Here is a 21,954-nt window from a genome sequence, read left to right on the forward strand (position 1 = left end):
TCCTTCTCTCTTTCTGTCTCTTTTTCTCTTTGTCTCTTTTGAAGTTGAAAGGACGACCTGGATTTTGTTGGATTTCTACGAGGATTAACACAAGTGCGGTCAAAAACAGATTTTTTTTTTTTTAAGCACTGTATGTATGTGTATATGTGTGTATATATATATATATATATTTGTGTGTGTTTCTGTGTGTACGTATGGATAACCTCAAAGAGATAATCGATATCCATTATACGCAATCTCTTTTCAATCTCCCCTTAAAACATTTATAGAACCCCGTTGTTCGACTTTATTTTATTATCTTCGTACATACATACATACATACATACATACATAAATATATATATATATATATATATACATATATGCTTATATACAAACATATATATAGGATGTGTTCTCTCGATCTTTGCGTTCTTATATCTGTAGAACGTTATCTCAAAGTGTTATCATTGATAACGATGGAATGAGTTAGATTTGCTGCGTTGAAGAAGACGCGAAATAAGTTTTGTCCCGCGAATATAATGAACGACAAAGATGTGCATTTAAAATGAACGTAGGCTCTCTCTCTCTCTCTCTCTCTCTTTCTGTTTTTTTTCTTTTATTTTTTTTTTTTTTTTTTTTTTTAATTTCTCTTGAATTACTTACTAGGAAAAGAAAAAGACTTAAATGGCTTCTATAAACGTATCGAGTTTGTTTGCAAGCGTGACTCACATTTCATTCTGAAAAAGGCTTAGTTATATGAATAATAATAATGATAATAATAATAATAATAATAATAATAATAATAATAATAATAATAATAAACAATAATAATAATTAGAAATATACTTAAGAAAAAAAGAGAGAGAAAGAGAGAGAGAGAAATTTGCTAAAATCGTACGATAAAAATGATACGTCTTTGCTTATGGCGTTAAAAATGAACAAAAAAAAAAAAAAGGGGAAAGAAGAAAGGAAACGAAGAAAAATAAATAAATAAATAATAAAAAGGAAGGACGGGGAAAAAATTTAACATTTTTTCAATAACGTCTATGCAACGTGTGCAATGTTATTCCGTTTAAATGTCGCATATTAAATTCCTGCTGCATGCACCTGCAGAATCATAGAAGTAGCATGCACCTACAGAATTGTGGAAGTAAAGGAGGAGAAGAAGAAGAAACAGAACAAGAGGAGAAGAAGAAGAAGAAGAAGAAGAAGGTGGTGAAGAGAGGCACGAGTATCGTGTAGCGACCCCGACCTTGAAGAGGTCTTTGTCGACGCAGATCCCATCAGTATTCCACGCCCTCGCATCTTCTGCCAGACGTTTCTTGAATACAAAAAGTACAACGAGCATCTATCCACTCTGCGCTTTGTGCGACCTAACAATATATTTTCGCGTTTGCTTACTCTCTTTCTCTCTCTCTCTCTCTCTCTCTCTCTCTCTTTATCTCTATCTACCTTTTTCTTTCACGCGCTCTCTCTCTCTCTCTCTCTCTCTCTCTCTCTCTCTCTGTCTCTTTTTCTTTCTATCTCAAAGATCCTCTCATCGATCGATGGCCATATGCGTTCCTTCGCAAAGTGGAAATATATCGGATCGTGTACTTTTATTCCCGATGCGAGGAACGCCTTCTAATCTCAACCCATACATATATACAGACATATATATAAATAAATAAATAAATATATATATATATATGTATATGTATGTATATACAAGTGTATACATTCATATGTATACGACAATAGTACTTAGAATATACTTAGATACATTATATATCTTTTAATCTCAACAGTAAGTCGCGTGGCTAACATAATATGTTATTCCTTTCACGTCATTGATTTTGCCTTGTTTTTTCTTTTTTTTTTTTTTGCTTTTATTTTTCTTCCTTTTTTTTTTTCCTTTTTTTTCCTGTCCTTTATCTTTCATCCTCTTCGAAATTTGTCAATTTATTTTCAAGAGAAACATCACGTTTGATAATTAGATACATGCTTAGGGGGAGGAGGGGTCGTACTTTCTTTCTTTCTTTTTTTTTTTATTTATTTATTTTTTTTTTTATCATCGTAAACTTAAGTAAGTATCAGTAATTAACAACGAACGATTACGAAGAACACATTTATTTCTATTAATTTCTATTCCTCTTTAGATATCGATCGAGCGCATTATCAATTTTCATTAAATTTGTTAATCGTAAGTTCGTTCTTTTTTTTTCCTTATATTATCAGTAAAATCAAATCAACGTCCACTGTTTGATCGCGTTTAACGGATCTTTTATTTTATTTTCCTTTTTTATTTTTTTTTTCTTTTTTTTCTTTATTTTAATGATCACGAATCGTTCCTTGACACCGGTCGCTTTTCTCTGACGCACCGTCGATCGCTCGATTCTTATCATCGAGCCGTTTCTTTTAAATTATCGTCACGTCGACGACGACGACGACGACGACGACGACGACGACAACGACGACGTAGCAAAGTAGAAGAAAAAAGGGAAGGGGTCGATGCGATTTTTGATCTTTCATCGATTATTTACTAAAGTATCGATATATCAAGAATTTTTTCTTTTTTTATAATCTCTTTTATATTAATTGATAATCATTTCTCGATATGATCATGTCTATTTCGAAATGGAAATTTTTATAAATTTGATAATCGATTTCACGTAACAATATTGAAATTATCATTTCGTTATTTGTTTCATAAATTTTATTATTATTATTATTATTATTAATCAATCGTAAGTACTTTTGCTATAATAAAAACTGTCAGTATATACGTTGTAATGAAAAATATATGTCGATACGCGATATATAAACGAGTCGGTATAAATAATTAATTAATTCTTTAGAATTGTCTTTTTGTTATATTTGTATGAATATATATATATATATATATATATATATATATATATATATATATATCATAAATGTTAACTTGACGAATTATTACTTTTGACAATTGTCGTGATTAAAGTGTTTGACGATTTTTTTTTTTTTTTTTTTTTTATCAATCGATTGATCACACACCGATCACACTTATATTAGTTTTGTATTGATACTTTATTGTAAATATTAATTGATTAAAAATAATTGAAAATGTTTAAAAGTACTGATCTAGTTGATTTCTTTATTTTTGTTTTTGTTTCTTTTTTTTTTTCTTTTCATTTTTATTTTTGTTTTTGTTTTTGTTTTGTTTTCTTCCTATCCTTTTTTTCCTTTTTCATTATTCCGAGAAATCTTTTAAACGTTCCCGCATATAAACATGAAAATATACACAATTTCACTTTAGTACGTCTTTTTCGTTTATCTCTTTCGAAATCTTTTTTCGTTGTTATTTAAGACATCGAAGAAGAGAAAGAGAGAAAGAGAGAAAAACAAAGTGTGTGTGCGTTTCTTCGTAAATCTTACTTTGCGATTCGTACGAAACGAGCAGTGATGTGTTCAAAACAAGTCAAAGTAGGGTGTTTGACCCTAACTAACCTTACTTGATTCAATACTCTTAAGACACTCCTCTATTTTTTTTTTTTCCTACGTACGAACTATATTCTCCGACAAAAGAATGGCCCTGATCGATTGAACAAAATTTCTTTATCATCGATTCCCTATTTCTTTCTTTTGTTTTAAAGCGCATTTCGAAAGAAAAGTATTTTATTTTTATTAACAAGATGAAGAAGGATTCATTGCGATTTTCGATAATGATAACATAGATATTATCTACATATGTTTTTTATTCGTTCGCAAAAAATCTATTGAATTTTGTAAAATAAGTAATAATGATGAAATTTTTATTAATTCATATGCAAATGTAAGGTAGTATTTTTTTTTTCTTTTTTTTTTTTTTTTTAATAACAAAATCTTTGCCATTCTAATATCTAAATAACAAATATACATATATACATATATACATATATATGTATATTATAACTCGGACTGGAATTAGTCGGCAAAAGATTTTTAATCGTGAAAATTTTTTCTTTTCCCTTCTTTTTTTTTCGACATACTTTTATTTCTTATTAAAGCGGATGTTGAAAAGGATGCTGACCCGTAGATATAAAATGTATTTTACAGTCGATACCGACTGTTATAGTAAGCTGAGAAAGGTGATAAAACGAAGTGAATCACATGGCTTGTAATAATATGTATAAAAAAAAAAAAAAAAAAAAAAAAAAAAAGAAAAAGAGAAAAAGGAAAAAAAAGGGGGAAAAAAAAAGAAAAATTGCTGATTCAACGACTCCGGAAGTAACGTATTGCAGTGTATAGTACATAGTAGATAATGTGTCGTACATACAAAGCGAACGAACGAAGATGATTCATTCTCGAACTGAACGATATATGTATAGATGCAAGTTAGCCTTCTTTTTAAACGATAACATAAGTATTTACATGATTTAAGTCAATGCCGACCCTATGCGATGAAAATATAATAAATTAAATGCATTTCTTTTTTCCCTCCTATTTCTATTGCAAAAATATTTCACGTATTTAATTATCATAGTAACATAAAAATATCTATTATACGAATTATAAAATTTATCGTTTATATTTTCATTATGTATTTTTTATGTTTTTGTAGAGAAATATTTATCATAGATTATTATATGTTATATATATATATATATATATATATATATATATATATATATGTATGTATGTATGTATGTATGTATGTATATGCATATGTATAATGATATTATTACACAAGTGTACGTCCGACCTTCATATATATATTATATATATATATATATGCTTGGCCTTGATGATTGGATCTTCTCCAAGATTTTTTTTTCTTTGCTTGATAAATCACAGTTATCTTTTTTTTTGTCTTCTCTTCTTCCTTCTTTAATAATTCTCTCTTCTTCTAATTAATTATTCAAAAAATATAAACAAAATAAAAAGAAAATAAATTGATCTCCCCTCCTCTCTCTCTCTCTCTCTCTCTCTCTCTCTCTTTTTCTCATATAAAAAGAAAGAAAGAAAGAAAAAAAGAAAGAAAAAAAAAAGGAAAGAAACATTTGACACACGAAACCTACTTTCTCTCAATAAAATTTCGAATTCGATTTCGTAGATCGACAAAAAAATATTTAATATCTCCTTGCTATGTGTAGCTTAATCGTGAAAACGATTTTTTAATTTTTTATTTTATTTTATTTTATTTTTTTTCTTCTTCTTCTTTTTTTTTTTTTTATCAGAAATTTTGCGGATACACTTGCATAATGAATATTATGCACTCACGCGAGCGCTCGTTGTCGCACGTGACAATAAAAACGTGGACTTAATAATTGCATAATGTCGGAGGCGTTCTTCCGGAAATTCGAATCTAGCGGTTGCATAGAGAAAAAGAACAAATTGTCATTTCGTACGCGTAATGTATTCGTAATAGGCAGGAATCGAATTTACAATCACGGTATAAGGAACCTAAGCGCAACATTATTACGATTACGAATGAATTTATTTTTAATTAATTTTTCTCGAACATTTGCATTTTCTTTTCTTATTTTTTTTTTCTTTCCTATTCTTTATTCCTCATTTTTTATTCTTTATTTTTTATTTCTTATTTTTTATCTCTTCATTTTTTATTTTTATAACAAATATATTATAGCCTGTTCTTTTTATAAATTTATATATATATTTATATTTATAGAGAGAGAAAGAGAGAGAGAGAGAGAGAGAGAGAGAGAGAGAGTGGGGTTGGGAGGGATATTGAATTTGTATTTAATGGAAAATCCCCTGTCCTGTTAAACAGCTTCTGTCTAGAGAAGCTTGAAAAAGAAACTATATTTATTTATTTATTTATTATTATTATTATTACTATTACATATAATAATAAAGAAGATGTTAATAATAATAAAATACAATAATATTAATAATATTATTTAAATTTTATTTTTAATAAAAAATTCGTATCTTTTTCTTTCTTTTTTTTCTCTCTCTCTCTCTCTCCTCTCTCTCTCTCTCTTTTTTTGTTTATTCTTACTTATAATGGAAATGTGAAAATATCACTGTAATATTTTAACGAGTATATTAAATCGATTCGGGACGTGAATCGAACGCTTTCGAATCGCTACGTAATCCCTTACGATAGGTAAGTTGGTAATGTTTTCGTTTATACTTTTAATCGAACGAAAACAAAAAAGAAAACAAAAAGGAAAAAGAAATGAAATATCGCGCATGTCGTTTCATTTTCCGACCGGTATAAACAAGAAATAATATAACGCGATAAGCTAGAATTTCAATCGTAATCGCTTAGTGCAAATTCATTAACGAAGAATTAAAATCTTCAATTTGTTTTGGTTACGTGTTAAAGAAGAAATAAATAAATAAATAAATAAATAAATAAATTGTCGGGCGAGCGCATAGTTGCACGCATTTGAAAAGAATCGCATATATCATCCAACTCACGTGCATCAATATATATATATATATATATATATATATATATACTGGGTGACTCTAGAGAATTTTTTTTTAATAATATAAATTTTCTTTATATATTTATACGAACATACAGATACATCGGATGTTTTCAAATAATTTTTCTTCTTTTCTTTCCTATTTTTTTTTCTTCTTCATCTATCGGTCGATCGATCGATCGATCGATCGATCAATTTATATCATAAGTCGATTGCAAAAAAAAAAAAAAAACAATTCCCTTCGATATATATAATTTGACTCGAGGAAATTTACCAATCGGAATAAAATGCAATTAAAACTAATTTAGCCAGATAATCGATTCTAAACTCTCTCTCTCTCTCTCTCTCTCTGTTGTCAAGAGAGATCGAAGAGAGACCTTTTATGATACTGTCCGGTCTCTGGTAAGAAAGAGTGAGAAAGAGTAAGAAAGAGTGAGAAAGAGTAAGAAAGAGTGAGAAAGAGTGAGAAAGAAGAATGCCAAACGGGTCTATGTTTAAAGTAAAGGAACGGCCGGCCGATCGAGCCGGATCGAGCGACGATGAGAGAATATCCTATTGCTCGATCGTTAATATTCCGATGACGGTTAATTCGTGTTCTGACTGTGGATACGCGACAACGAAGGCCAACATTCGCGCTCGTCTTACACACGACGGTGTATTTCCGTGTCGAGGCACATACATTATTTACAATTTCCTAGTACGATCTGCGTGATTGAGAGGAAGAAAGAAAGAGATGGATTATGTACAGAAAAAAAAGGAAAGAGAGAGAGAGAGAGAGAGAGAGAGAGAGAGAGAGAGAGAGAGAGAGAGAGAGAGAGAGAGAGAGAGAGAGAGAGAGAGACGAATGATCCCAAGAGAGTAAGTTAGTAGCTACTTGGCAACTCGCCAAATCGACGAACATTATTTTCCATAGATTTTTCTTTTTATTATTATTATTACTATTTTTTTTTTATTTTTTTTAATATACATATATATATATATATATACGTGTGTGTGTGTGTGTGTATGTGGGTTGGAAACGTTTACACCCTTAAACGCAACGTCTATTAAAGCTTTTAATCGAATACATGAGCAAACTTTTTTTTCAAATTTTACGACGAGAATAAAGTAAGTAAATCGATGAGTATCGTTTTCTCGGTAAAATACACTTTTCCCTAGGCACTGTTTGCTAGGGGAATAAAAAAAAAAAAAAAAGAAATGAAAAAGAAAAGAAAAAAAATACATAGTACATACGTACGTACACGTACACGCATATGTACATACTTAGTTGCAGCTTGCGAATCCGAGTTGGCTCGTTGCCACTTGCACATAAATCTGTGTCAATTACGAGGAGGAGATGGAGGAGGAGGGATATAAGAAGAAGAAGAAGAAGAAGAATCGTTGAAATAAAGTTAAACGACGTATTTCCTGTCGGTGAATTTACCGATGACACGGATATCATTATGTGTCCAACGAATTTCTTTCTCAATTGACAATTCTTGGTTATATAATGTAAATAAGAATATTTGAGGGGAGATCATCGATCGATCGATCGATCATTGCGATTTTTAAAAAAATTAAAAAAATAAAAAAGAAATATAATATAACATAAATCTAATATAAAATATATAAAACAAATATAATATAAATAAAATATAATATAATCGGAATTTCTAATCGTCAATGAATTTTCTTTTTATTATTATTATTATTATTATTATTATTATTATTATTATTATTATTATTATTATTAGTATTACTATTATCTTTTTATTATCTCTTTTTTTTTTTATTTCTAATCTAAAGATTCCATCAAGTTCGTTGTTCTATTTAAAGTGCAAAGAATGAGCGATTGCAAAGTGCATACATATGTACATACTTACCTATGTATGTAAGTACATATGTGTGTGTGTATTTACGTCTGATTCGACGTTTCTACTACTGCCTACGTTCGAACAAGTAAAATCTTACTATTACTACTTATTACTACTTATACAGAGAAAAAGAAAGAAAGAAAGAGAGAGAGAGAGAGAGAGAGAGAAAGAAAGAAAGAAAGAGAAATATTAGAAGAATTTAGAATTAGCCTAGTTTCTATACTAACGTTAGCGTGTCTTATGTCGTATATAAGTCCCATTTATTGTATCGTTCTTATCGAAGATATCGAATTGAGAACTCGATCGTTCATAGTTAGATTAGATCGACGTTATTAGAATAAAAAAAAAGAAAAAAAAAAGAAAGAAAAAAAAAATAATCATAGAAATGGAAGATTTTCTTAATCGATAGAAGATTCTTTTATCGAACGCGTTTTCGTTGGTTAATACGTTTATTTCTCTTTCTGTTTGTCTGTGTGTGTGTGTGTTGTGTGTATCTGTGTGGTGTTTTTTTTTTCTTTTTATCTCCTCGTCGACTTCGTTGTCAATAACACAACACAACAATAACAATAACAACGTTGTCTTTTTCGTGGATCCCCTTTTTTACATTCACCACGGCATTGTAATTAAATGCGACACTGACGACGCTTGCTCGCTCCCTCCTTCAGTTTCTCTCTCTCTCTCTCTCTCTTTCTTTCTCTTTCTCTTACTAACTTTTTACAGTAGTCACACACGTGTTCTTCTGCAGCACGTGCAACTACTGAAACGCGTCATGTATATCCTATATGTGCATTGACTTTCTTTTGTTGACTTTTTAGTTTTTTTTCCTTTTTTCTTTCTCTTTCACTTCTTCCTTCTTTCCTTTCTTTTCTTTTTTTTTCTCTGTCTCTTTCTCTCTCTCTCTCCTCTCTCTGTCTCTCTTTATATCTCGAAACAGACGAAGAAAAAGGATTATGATTATTCCGGTCTGATCGTTGAGAAAGAAGATGAATGAAATAAACATTATTATTATTATTATTATTATTATTGTTGTTGTTGTCATCATTGAAATTTATCGACTACTACTTGAGTGAAAAGATGAATGAAAAATTAACATCATCATCATCGTCATCATTATTATTATTATTATTATTATTGTTGTTGTTGTTGTTGTTATTGTTATTATTATTATTATTGAATTATTATCGACTAGTACTTTTCCTAGTTAGTTTCTAATGCACGTAATATCATTCTAATAGTACTATATATCAAACTCCTATTACAATTTTTCATTACGAGATGTAACATCTTATCACGTATTCCCATAATATTTATAGCGAAACTTACAGACACATACACACACACACACATATATATATATATATATATATGTATATATACATATATGCACACGTTATACGCACACATTTATTTCAAAATTATTCATATTACATGTTGTTGGAAGAACATCGCGTTATGGATAATTGGCACGTTCTAATCAGTCCGTGTTCGTTCGAGTACTACATTAGAACGTCGTTCGTTCTTTCTTGCAAAAAATAATAGTCGGAAGTAATGGAGTAAAAATAAAAAAAAAAAAAAAAAAAAAAAAAAAAAAGAAAAAAAGAAAAAAGAAACACACGCGAAAAAAAAATATAAATAAAACAAGAAAAAGAATTAAGAAGGAAAAAAAAAGGATAAAAGAAATAGAAATGAACAAGTTATTTTCCCGTTTTCATTCGAAGGCCAAGAGATCGAATCATCGACAACGACTTCTTCGTGTGTAGTGAACGTTAGTGAAAAAAAAAAAAAAAGTCCAAGTGACAAGAAAGGAACAAAAAAAAAATCGATCGATAAACATTTAGAAAATATGTTTCTCCTTCCAAAAAGATAGAAAAACGACGACGAGAAGAAGAAAGAAAAAGAGGAGTACGGTTTTTTTACGATATATATATATATATATATATATATATATATATATATATATATATATGTATATATGTAAAAAAAAAAAAAAAAGAACAAAACAAAAAAAGAATTTAAATTAAATTAAAAATGACGAAACTTCAGTGTTTCCCCAATGAGTCAATATAGTTGTTGATGATTTCTAGATAACAAAACGATATGAGATTACTTAACTATATCTTCTTTCTTACCGAAGTCCAAAAGAATTCCATGTTTAGTTAGTGCGAATTTTTATGACGAGATAAAAATAAATAACTCGATAGATAATCTATCTATGTCGTACTTGTTAAAAGATAAAAAAAAGTCCCTATGTGTTCTACGTAATGTTATCAACGTTAATTTGTCAAACGAATGCGTTTGTTCGAATGCATTCGTTTGACAAATCCTTCTTTTTTTTTCCATCGATATTAGTCAACTACGCATTTATAAACGTACGTGCATACGTACGTAGAATACGCGAAAAATTTAAAAGAAACTTAAATATATATATATATATATTATATATATATAATATTAATTATAATAATTAAATCGTAGCGTTAAAAAAAATGTACGTGCGAGTAAAAGATATACTTGTATGAAGTATGTAGTATTTATACTACAATGATTATAATATACTATATAATAAACATAGTATAATATATAAGAACATACTGTACTACATAAAAAAAAGAAAAAAGAGTAAAAAGAAATGGAATATAGTACACATAGTATTAATATAAATTAGTATAAAATATATATATATATATATATATATATATCTATATATATTTCAAATTTTTATTATCCTATCGCTTATAGTAAACAAGAAAGAATTAAAATGATTCAAGATATTTTAGGTCGAGTTTTAAAAGCGGTCTAGGTCCTCTAATGCTTTATCGACTTCGTTGCAGGCCTGGGATATAACTCGGGTGAGCAAAAAGACCCTACCTAACATACTGGCACTCTTAACGATTTTTCATTTCTCGCGATTATTAGATATACATGAATATACGTTCTATAACAATAGAAATATTATTTATATTAATCGTAAGTAAAGTAAATAATCTTTATGCATGTATGGATATATTTAAATATATTCAAAATTTATATTAACATATAATATTAATATATACAAAATTCTTAAGAGAAGAAAGAAAGAAAAGATAAGAAAAAGAAAAGGAAATGAGTAAAGTAAATAAATAAAAAGAAAAAAAAAACAGATTTTTTTACTCACCATAGCAGAAAGATCCGAAATATTATTCGTTGTTGTCGTAGGTGCTGCTTCCGTTTTATCGCATAGGAAGGTCGCAACAATAGCCAATAGGAATAATAAACTTCTTATGGTTCTTCGTGCCATGCTTCCTCCTCCTCCTCCTTCTTCACAATGTAACGCCATCAAAAAATGGGGAAGAAATGAACGACAGAAAGGAAAGAATGAAAGGAAGGAAGGAAGGAAGGAAAAAGTAGAAGAAGAAGAAGGCAAAAAAATATATAATAATAATAATAATAATAATAAAAAGAAGAAGAACGTATGTACGTCACACGATGAGCAAACTTTGCGTCCGTGAAACTTTAGTTCTTCTCAAAGACAATTCTCTCTCTCTCTCTCTCTTTCTCCCTCTCTCTCTCTCTCTCTCTCTTTCTCTCTCACTTGGAACTACCCTCTAGCGCACACGAGGTCGATCAATAATACCAGTCTCTCAGATTCGAGAACCGAATGCGTCGAGAAGTGTGACACGCGCGTTCGAAGGTCTTCCTGAATTGCAGGACACTTCTTTTTTTCTTTCTTTCTTTTTTGTTTCCTTGATTGGTTTCTCTCTCTCTCTCTCTCTCTCTCTCTCTCCACACAAACACGGCGTGTATGCGTGTATGTATATGTGTCTCTATATACGCGTGCGTCCTTTAGATCTTCTCTCTTTATTTTTACGTATCACCTTTTTTTTTTCCCTCTCTTTATTCTCCGTTTTATACCTTCTTAAGAAGTGAGAACGAACCAGATGATTCGAAACGTTTTAGAAATGTTCTTCTTTCTCTTTTTCTTTTTCTTCTTCCTTTTTCTTCTTCTTCTTCTTCTTCTTCTTTTTTTTCTTCTTCTTCTTCTTCTTCTTCTAAACGGACATACGCATATTATTCATGAGACAGACCAAAAAAGGAAGAAAAGGGAATAAGGAAGAAGATATTAAGAAGACGATGAAAAATTTTTCCTCACGATATTAATTCCAACGATTAACGTAATAATATATATATATATATATATTTTTTTTTCTATTCACTTTCTTTCAAACATATATATTCCTTTTTCTTTTTCTTTTTCTTTCTCCAACTCGTCTCCCTTAAAATTTCCTTCTTTCACAACACCAATTCCAATTTTTTTTTTTTATTTTTTTCTTCACGACTTTTCTCTCAGTATCTCTCTCTCTATATATATGTTTTTATATCTCGTTAATCTCTTCTACGAACTTAAGACTCGTTCCGATCGAAATCGAAATAAATAGAATTTCTTTTTCCCTTTCGATCGTTTCGTCACCGTAAGGGATTATTAAACGGAGGATGATAAAAAAAGGACGATAAAGAAAGAATTGGGGTTGGTTTTATCTTTTTTTTTTTTCTTTCTTTCTCTCTTTTTTCCTTTCGTGCTGGAAGATCGGACTTGGATCCTTTTGTATTAATTCTTTTTTTTTTTTTTTCGGAAGATGTATATTATATTAGGAAAAGGAAATATATATATATATATATATTTATATATATATATCTATAAAATGAAAAAGAGGAAGAGAGGATTCGTCAAAAGATATAATAACGCGCACGACCGAGAAGTACGCGGAGCTGGGACCGGAGTCGACCGCCACTCTGAATCACAATCAGTCTGGCACTGACTTTTATCGAGACCCCCCACCATACCTCCAGCTCGACACACGAGCGACCAATACACCACTGCCACTGCCATTACCACTACCACTACTACTAAAGCGATCGATACGATCCAACTTCGAGTGGATGGATCGGATCTATCTCCTTCGTCGATCCGTAGAAAAGAGATCTTTTCTTCGAAAACGAAGATGTCGGCGCTTGCGCTCGATCTCTAATCATTTCTCATTTCAAAGGAATATTTATAATAATAAATAATTATTACGATAAAATTCTTCGACTTTCCTCTTCTTTTCTTTTCTTTTCTTTTCTTTTCTTTTACTTTCTTTCTTTCTTTTTTTTTCTCTTCCTTTCTCCTTTTTCTGCTACCTTCTTAACAATTCCCATAATCGTCATTTATATTTTTATTTGCAAAACAATTTTTCAGCTAATTTAAAAATTATAACGCATATATTTGTGAGATTTTTTTCTTTTCCTTTCCTTTTTTTTTCTTTTCTTTTCTCTTGTTAACATACATAAATTCATGTTTCAACGATCGCCTCGAAATTTAGTATTATAAAAATTCACGTATATTTATTACTTTATATGTTATATTTTTTTTTTATATCACATATTATGCCTTTTTATATTTACAATCTTACATGATTGTGATTTTGCATTTTATCAATCTATAATATTAAAATGATAATACAATTTTCTATGATATAATAATTATCGATAGTTAAACTCTAAACAAACTTATTATTTTAACTTTAAATAATTATTATATATATATATATATATAGTGACGTGTGCAAGAAATATGTTTTCTCACTTTTTCCTTTTAGTTTCAAAATACTCGATGGAAAATATATGTATACACGTATCGCATTGTTTATATTTTTTATTGTTATCTGAAGAACATCCCCTGATAAAAGTCACGTGTATTCTTCTCTCGTTCTTTAGAAATATTGAAGAGAAAAATTTTTGAAATATGAAAAATATATTAAAAAAAAAAAAAAAAAAAAAAAGAAAAGAACAGCTGTTTGGAGCAAAGCACACACAGATATCTACGTGTGTGTTGTTGTTTGCTTCGGTGGGGTCTGTCTTTGTTCATTGACAAATGATCGTGACAAAGAATGACTATCATGACGATCGAACGATTGGGAGGTCCTAGAAGTGCTTGTTTGGGGTAGGTCATTATCATTTCTAACGATTTTAGGTTGTCATTTGGTATGTCATTTTAGTTTTTTGTTTTTTACTTCTTCTTTTTTTCTCCCAACTTCTTTTTGCCTAGTATTTTTATTTTATTTTCATTTTTATTATTTTTTTTCTTCTTTCTTTTTTTATTCTTTTCTTTTCTTTTTTTTTTTTTTTTTTTTTTTTTTTTTGTTCCTTTTCGTTCATGTGGATGCATTTTCGAAGGACGACGTAGTTTGGACGAAGGCTCTTGGACTCGACCGAAAAAAATCAATGTTAATGATGGCGCATGATGATTTCGAGGGGATGCCACGAAATAAAAGCTATAATAATTAATGGTCCGTTCGTAAATGGTGTAACATTAAAGTACTATTTATTATCAAGAATATTATTTATGATTATTATTATTTGCTTAACATGTCAATTTCAACGAAAACGATACATACGTAAGATATAGGGGGATACTCGTGCATTTGTTTAAAAGTGCATTCTCTCGTGTTATTTGGAATGTTTTTCTTTTCTTATTTTATTTTTTTCTCTCTCCTTTTTTTGACGACGCGTACGTGCGTCGACTGTCCGAAAGAGTGGAGCCATGATATTAAAAAAAAAAAAAAAAAAAAAAAAAAAGAAACAAATAATTTCGAATGTTAAGTCGATTCATTGACGTAAGAACGTTCGTTATGATCTCGTGACATTTCTTTTCTTTTTTCCTTTTTTTTTTTTTTGTTGTTTTTTTGATTTCTTTTTTTTTTGATTTCTTCTTTTCGAGTTGCGCGTTATATATTTTTCGCAAAAGTTTTCTATCATTTTCTCTTTTTCTCTCTTTTTCTACCGTAAATATTCTCGTATCATTTCACGAGTGTACGCATACGATCTCTACGTTTTATGAAGAAGAACAAATCATACAAGATTTTCTTTGAGGATCTATGTTGTTTATTTTTTTCTTCTTCTTTTTTTTTTTCTTTCTTTTTTTATATAATGTTCTTCCCTCCCTTTATATCTATTTTTTTCGTCGTGTATCCTTTTGAAAATTGTTATTCACCAAGACGAACACATAAATTCGTCAAAAACCTTCGAGAGTAATCTCTCTCTCTCTCCCTCTCCCTCTCTTTCTTTTTTTTCTCTCTCTGTTATACCAATACGTAAACGTTTACGTTTAATCGCACAGTTCGGTGGCTTCTAATAGTGTGCATCTTTCTTTGATTTGTCCGAATAAGATCTACGTAGTAGACGTTCTTTTTCTTTATAGGAGCACTCAGAACCGTAATGTTCATCCTCCGCAATGCGGATTCTCCGTATTATTATAATCTCATTGTAGAATATAACATTCGTCATTCTATTGATATTACATATATATATATATAAAAATATAAATATACATATGTACATACATATATACGTATACGTTATAATTTATATATTATAACGAGATGAATTTGAATGAAAAAAATTATTTCTAGATTATTAATACGTACTATTTGTAAATACCATTGTATGTATCTACGTCTCTCTTCTTTTATCAGAATGTTCTTTAAGTATAGGAAGTTAAATGATTAACATCGCCGATGGTCTATCCACTTACATACTTTGAATTGATAATAACCAAACTGAGGGACGGATAATGGAAATTGACAATTGTCAATAGAGAAAGGACAAATCTGATGACAATTTTATTATACATGAATACGTTAGAGATAATACCGATGAGGTTATATATCCTATCGCTATATTATTCTTAACTTCCTTTTAGAATCTAGGAAGAAACAAACGAACACGACGATTACTATTACTATCACTACTACTATTACCACTACTACTATTATTTTATATTGGTATTAACAAGCGACGAATACGCGTAATTTTCATTTCTGAATCATGCAGCTTTTCAAACAATCCAAACCGCGCTTTCCGTTCCGAAGAATTCCTTTTGCGAGGCCGACCAAAAGCGTTTATACTGTTTGCTTCATTACCTAGGATCGAGTTCGGTGGACGAATTTTGAATGCAGATGAACTTCGAGTGACTAACCCGTTCGTTCTTTTCTTTTCCCCTTTTTTTCTTTTTTTCTTTTTTTCTTCTTTTCTTTTTCTTTCGATATTTCTTTTTCTCTTTTATTACATTATTATACTTATTTCTATCCCTCGTGTTTTAATTAATAAACGTACCTTATGCTTATGATAAAACGATCTTGTAAAAGATTTATTTACAAACTCGATGAATCCTTGATAGAACCATGATAGAAGACAATGAAGAAACAACTTGGACTTGTTTCATTATCATCAAGTATCATTATCATCATCATCTTCAACATCATCATTATCATCGTCATATTTATTATCTGCAAATGAGAATGAATTTATTGAATCCGATAAAAGACTTCCTCGTTAAATATTTATGTAAAAGTCCGAATATAAACGAAAAGAGAATAAATAATAAGTCTCTCTCTCCCCCCTCCCCCCCTCTCTCTCTCTGTCTCTCTCTTTTCCTCTTTCTCTTTCATCTTTTACGACGTTTTCCTTGTTCAAATGACACGTGTTTAAAGGTCGGTCATTTATGTTTTGAGAAGTTCATAAGATAAAGGGAACGCGAATAGGGTGAGAGAGAGAGATAAACAGAGAGAGAGAGAGAGAGAGAGAGAGGAAGAGAGAGAGAAAGAGAGAATCGTACGCATGTGAACATTATACGCGAAATTACGAATCATCAAACCACAGGACAATGAACGTGTATGACTAAGAAAGTCGCGCCATTTTTGATTCTGTTCTTTTAATTCCGACATTTCGTCTGATATATATATATATATAAAAGAAAATAAAAAGAAACCTTTTGAAAAAGGAAAGGAAGTCTTATAGTAAGTTACAGAAAACTTCTAAGGCAAAGGAATTAAGTCTTCGAGAAGGAAAAAAAAAAAGAAGAGAGAATGAAAATATATAGAAAAATCAAAAAAAAAAAAAAAAAAAGAAAAGAACGAGAAAAAGAGAGAAAAGGGATAGAATGGAAAAAAATGTAGGAGCTACGACGAATACATGGATCAATGCTAATATAGATCATATCGAAGGTGAATGATGAAGGAAATGAAAGAAAATCAATAGAATCTGGTAAATAAGTGAGAACGACGATATTATTTACATTAAATATAAAATTATACTCGTGATTATTTATTTTTTTTTTCTTTTCTTTTCTTTTTTTTTCCCCCTTTCTTTTTTTCTTTATTTTACTTCTTCTTTTTTTTTACTTTTTACTTTCCTCCGGCCGACGTACGAAAGGAAAAGAGTGATTCTTCGAGAGATTTTCTGAGAGTCCCATCTGATCCGCGAAGATACGATCGTCCGACGTGGAGAATGCATTTGCATTAATTCAGCCATGTGGTCGAATTCCTATTTAAATTTGGCCAAACCCAGACTTCGACCTATCTAAGGGCAACTTCTCTCCCTCTTTCTTCTCTTCTCTCTCTCTCTCTCTCTCTCTCTCTCTTTTTCTTTCTATATTTTAAAAATATCTTTGTTGTACAAATTTAGATTTTAAGATTTTCACAGAAGAAGAAAAAAAGCGGAGAGAGAAAAAAGTCATAACAATTATTTTCTTTGATAAAAAAGAAAAAGAATAAATTTTTCCTTATTTCAAGTCAATTGATTTTCACTTGAAAAAGAATCATTCCGACTTTCGTCCAATTTCCGATATATAAATTGATTTGAATCATAAAATGTTGCTCCTCCTCGTGCTCTCTATCGACAAGTATAAACCTTCTTTGTAATATGAGTTAAAGTTAAAATAAATTCATAGAATGATTGAAAACTTTATCACGATGAAACGAGTAATATGATAAACTCGCTATATATCCATTCATCGAGAATCAATGGTATTTTTCATAGAATCGTTATGGGATATATACAAGGTGATATATATCGACGGAAACAATTTCCATATATTTTGTATCGTTTATTGACGATAAATGAGATTTAATTAAAAAAAAAAAAGAGATGCTTTCTATGATAAACTATTTTCTTTCTTTTTTTTTTTCTTGTTTTTTTTACGAAACTACAATTTTTCACGACGACGACGACGATAATAATAAATACGATTGTCTGCTTATCTCTACAGCAATAATAAGCAAATTAAAATATTCAAGTCTCTTTATTTGAAATCGATCCAGCTTGTATAAAAAGTACGATAATGCATTACATATGCAATGTAGAATAATATTTGTCTTATTCGATTCTTTTGTTCTCTATTTAGCGAAACATCACTCATTGACTCATTTGATCGAACAAATCAAACTGATTCGCGCATGGATTTGTCGTGATGTCGTGTGTAGTCTGATAATCGTACAAATGGACAGACAATGATGGATAAAATATTGGAATCGGTATCGTTAGACTTATGATTCTTAATATGACGTAAAATCGTATCAGTATGAATTCCATTTCTTAAATGTAATAATAAATCTTCAATGATGTGTAAGAATTATTGATACGATATAATTCGTATTAAATAATATTTCTTCACAGTTGTTAACAATCTTTCTTTTCATAAAATCATTTTACACGTTCGACATTGTTAAGACAAAACGTTATCGTGAGTTCTTCAACGAAAGGAAATTGCGTTAAATTCGATAGCTGACGAATCGGAAGTATACGTACATATATACATACATACTTGCATATATGTATACATATAAATATATATAGACACACACACACACACACATATATATATATATTTATATTATATATATGTTGCAACTTACTACGCGAAAGTAATCAGGATGTTTACTGGCTTCATCATTGATAGTTATTTCCTTCTAATATTTCAGAAGAAAAAGCATCGAATGTAACATAAGATAAAAAGAGAAAGATACAGAGATGGGGAGAGGAGTGGCGGGGCGGGGCAGGAGCGAGAGAAGATGGGGGAGGAGAGAAGGGGGGAGGGGGGTAGGGGAGAAAAAAAGATCCACGTTTGGGATTTCGAGACGATCAGCCAGCACGCCGCACCTCAAAATCATGACTGCTTTCTGCTTTTGCTTTTGTCAACATATCTTATGTTCGTTTCTAATCGCTTTTTCGAACCTGCTAACTCATCTTTACCTTTCTCTCTCTTTCTTTTTTCTTTATCATCTGGAAAGGGTTGGTCAAGGCTAGTTTAAGGTTCCCATTTGATAAAATCGAATCCGATCTCTAAAGAATAATTATTAGGATAAAAAATATATCCTCGTCTTATGTACAACGTTAATAATATATGATAAATTAAATGATAAGGAAGAATCAGTCTATCCTTCTCGAATAATTATATATTAAAAGGAAATAACAATTTACTTATAAAATATATCAATCAAATTTCTCGATTTACTCTGACGTTATAATAATAATAATAATAATAATAATAATTATTATTATAATTATTATTATTATTATTTTATTTAGATTAATATGGTATATAATGATTGGAATAAAAAGAAATTTTTCATGTCTGATCATGATAAAATTTAGCATACATAAGGAAATATAAAAAAAAATAAAAGAAAAAATAAAATAGACGTAATATTGGTATAACTATAGACGATAAAGTAATGGAATAAAATAAGGGATATAAAGGTGTATGAAAAAGGTATATATATATATATAAAAAAAAAAAAAGTGTTCCTTAAGATATAATTATTAATATAGTTAAGAAACGAGATGATTTGGATATACTAAAGAATTAATAAAACAAAACAAAATAAAAAAAAAAAAAAAAAAAATAAAAAAGAGATAAAGAACACGCAAAAGAGAAAGAAATATATGAAAATGAAAATCTCTCCCTCTTTCTCCGTTTCGAAAAATAAAAGAAAGAAAAAAAGAACAAAAAAAAAAAAAAACAAAAATTGGCAGAAAAAGGAAAAGAAGGAAGTAAATACATAATACGAAATTAAATATGCATATAAAATACGAAAGTTGCAAATAAAGAAAGAAAGAGGAGAGAGAAAGAGAAAGAGACAGAGAGAGAGAGAGAGAGAGAGAGAGAGAGTGAGAGAATGAGTGAGTAAGTAATAGAGAGGAGAGCGGTAAAGAGTGAGGGATCTTGTTCAGCAGAGAGACTCGACAGGAACCAACTCATCGTAACGGCGTTTATGAATGACTCACTGTCGTACGATTCCTAGTAGATGACCCGAGCCATGCCTCGGAAGTTATAGTATATCGGACTCTAACCGGTTCTTCCGTCCTTTCTTTTTCGATCCTACTAAGCATTTCGATCCATGAGTCAAGATAGTTTCACGTCTCGTGAATGATCGTTAAAAGATCATTCCCTTTTATCTCTTTCCATTCCCATGCTTTTCTTTTTCTTGATTTTTCGTGGTTAACAGAACAATAAATCTTCATATCGTGAACATGAAAGATATCGTGACCATTCGAGATCATAATATTTCGATCGAAAGAATTTCAACTTGTCTTTTACTTGATCTTTCGATCTCGATTTTGCTAATGTCCTTTATATATATATATATATATATATATATATATATATATATATATATATATATATATATATATATGCGTATGTATGTATGTATGTTTATTATTACAACTTCTTTGAAACGATAATAAAAATAATTGATTTCTATATGATATGGATAAAACGAACGTTTATTTGTAATATTTATCATGAAATGAAATACGCTTCAAAGCTATTGGATCGATTCAATCGTCAATGAAATTTCTAACATAGTCATTATAGAATACGAGAGAGTTAGAGAGAGAGAGAGAGAAATACGATTCCTGTTAATGAAGCATTTCTCTCTCTCTCTCTCTCTCTCTCTCTCTCTCTCTCTCTCTCTCTTTTCTGTCTCTGTCTGTGTTTCTATCGTTAACGAGAATCACTTGAGAACCTGTTTTGCACGATGAAAGATCGCACTGTTCCTTCCACGTAAGCAATACGTATTTAATTCTCTTTAAAGATTGATCCATTTCTACGAATCATCAAGAGTCATCTACCACGATAATAATATTCCATGTTTTACGGAAATAACGTACATTGGAATCAACCGTGAGTATTAACGATCAACGTGATCAATTAGAATGATTTTATTGACGATTCCACGATATATAAAGAAGTTTTTTTTCTTTCTTCTTCTTTTTCTCTTTTCTTCTTTTTCTTTTTTTTCTTTCTGTTTTTTTTTTCTTTTTTTTTCCTTTTTTTTTTTTGTCACGTCACACAAGATACACACGATCGTACACACTAATTTCTTTTCTAACATTTAATTCTCAACTTTTGAAATTTTTTATTCCAATCAGATCGATTTCAAATTTCATTTCTTATATTTATAAAAATTATAAATATTATTCTCTCATTTGTAATAATTTATTTTTTTTTTTTTTATCGATACCAATGATATCGATTAATGTTATATATAACGAAAACAACAAAATAGACAGAAAAAGAAAAAGAAAAAGAAAAGGAAAAACAATAGATCATAATTAATTATCAATGAAAATAGATTATTAAACCTTTATTAATTTTTAATATTGACAAATTTGTTTCGATTGAAAAATTATTGTACAAATGTTTTTTTTTTCTTTTCTCGTTTTTTTTTTGTACTTTTCCATGATGTGTGTCTGACGTGATCTCCGTCTATGACCTTGAATGCCGATTAAACGATTTTTCTAATGGAAACGTTGCTTTGAGAGAAAGAGACGGAGAGAGAGAGATAGAGATAGAGAGAGAGAGAGATAGAGAGAGAGAGAGAGATGGAGAGAGAGAGAAAACAGAAGTTCGTCTAGATAAA

At 29.7% G+C, this 21,954-nt stretch overlaps 1 protein-coding gene across 4 annotated transcripts in view; it reads right to left on the bottom strand.

Moving 5' to 3' along the window:
* The window catches only part of LOC124956498 (matrix metalloproteinase-14), a 40,377-nt gene extending 27,349 nt beyond the window's left edge, over positions 1 to 13,028 (bottom strand). For 2 of the 4 annotated variants that reach the window (XM_047512382.1, XM_047512383.1), the window contains exon 1: positions 11,388 to 13,028. In XM_047512382.1, coding sequence (XP_047368338.1) covers positions 11,388 to 11,549 — 162 coding nt within the window. In that variant the 5' untranslated portion in view covers positions 11,550 to 13,028. The remainder of the gene's footprint in view (positions 1 to 11,387) is intronic. The other 2 variants (XM_047512384.1, XM_047512386.1) reach the window with 1 other exon arrangement.
* Positions 13,029 to 21,954: the final 8,926 nt, after the last annotated feature.

The sequence above is a fragment of the Vespa velutina genome, chromosome 22 (genome assembly GCF_912470025.1).
Source record: "Vespa velutina chromosome 22, iVesVel2.1, whole genome shotgun sequence".
In the NCBI taxonomy this organism is placed as follows: domain Eukaryota; kingdom Metazoa; phylum Arthropoda; class Insecta; order Hymenoptera; family Vespidae; genus Vespa; species Vespa velutina.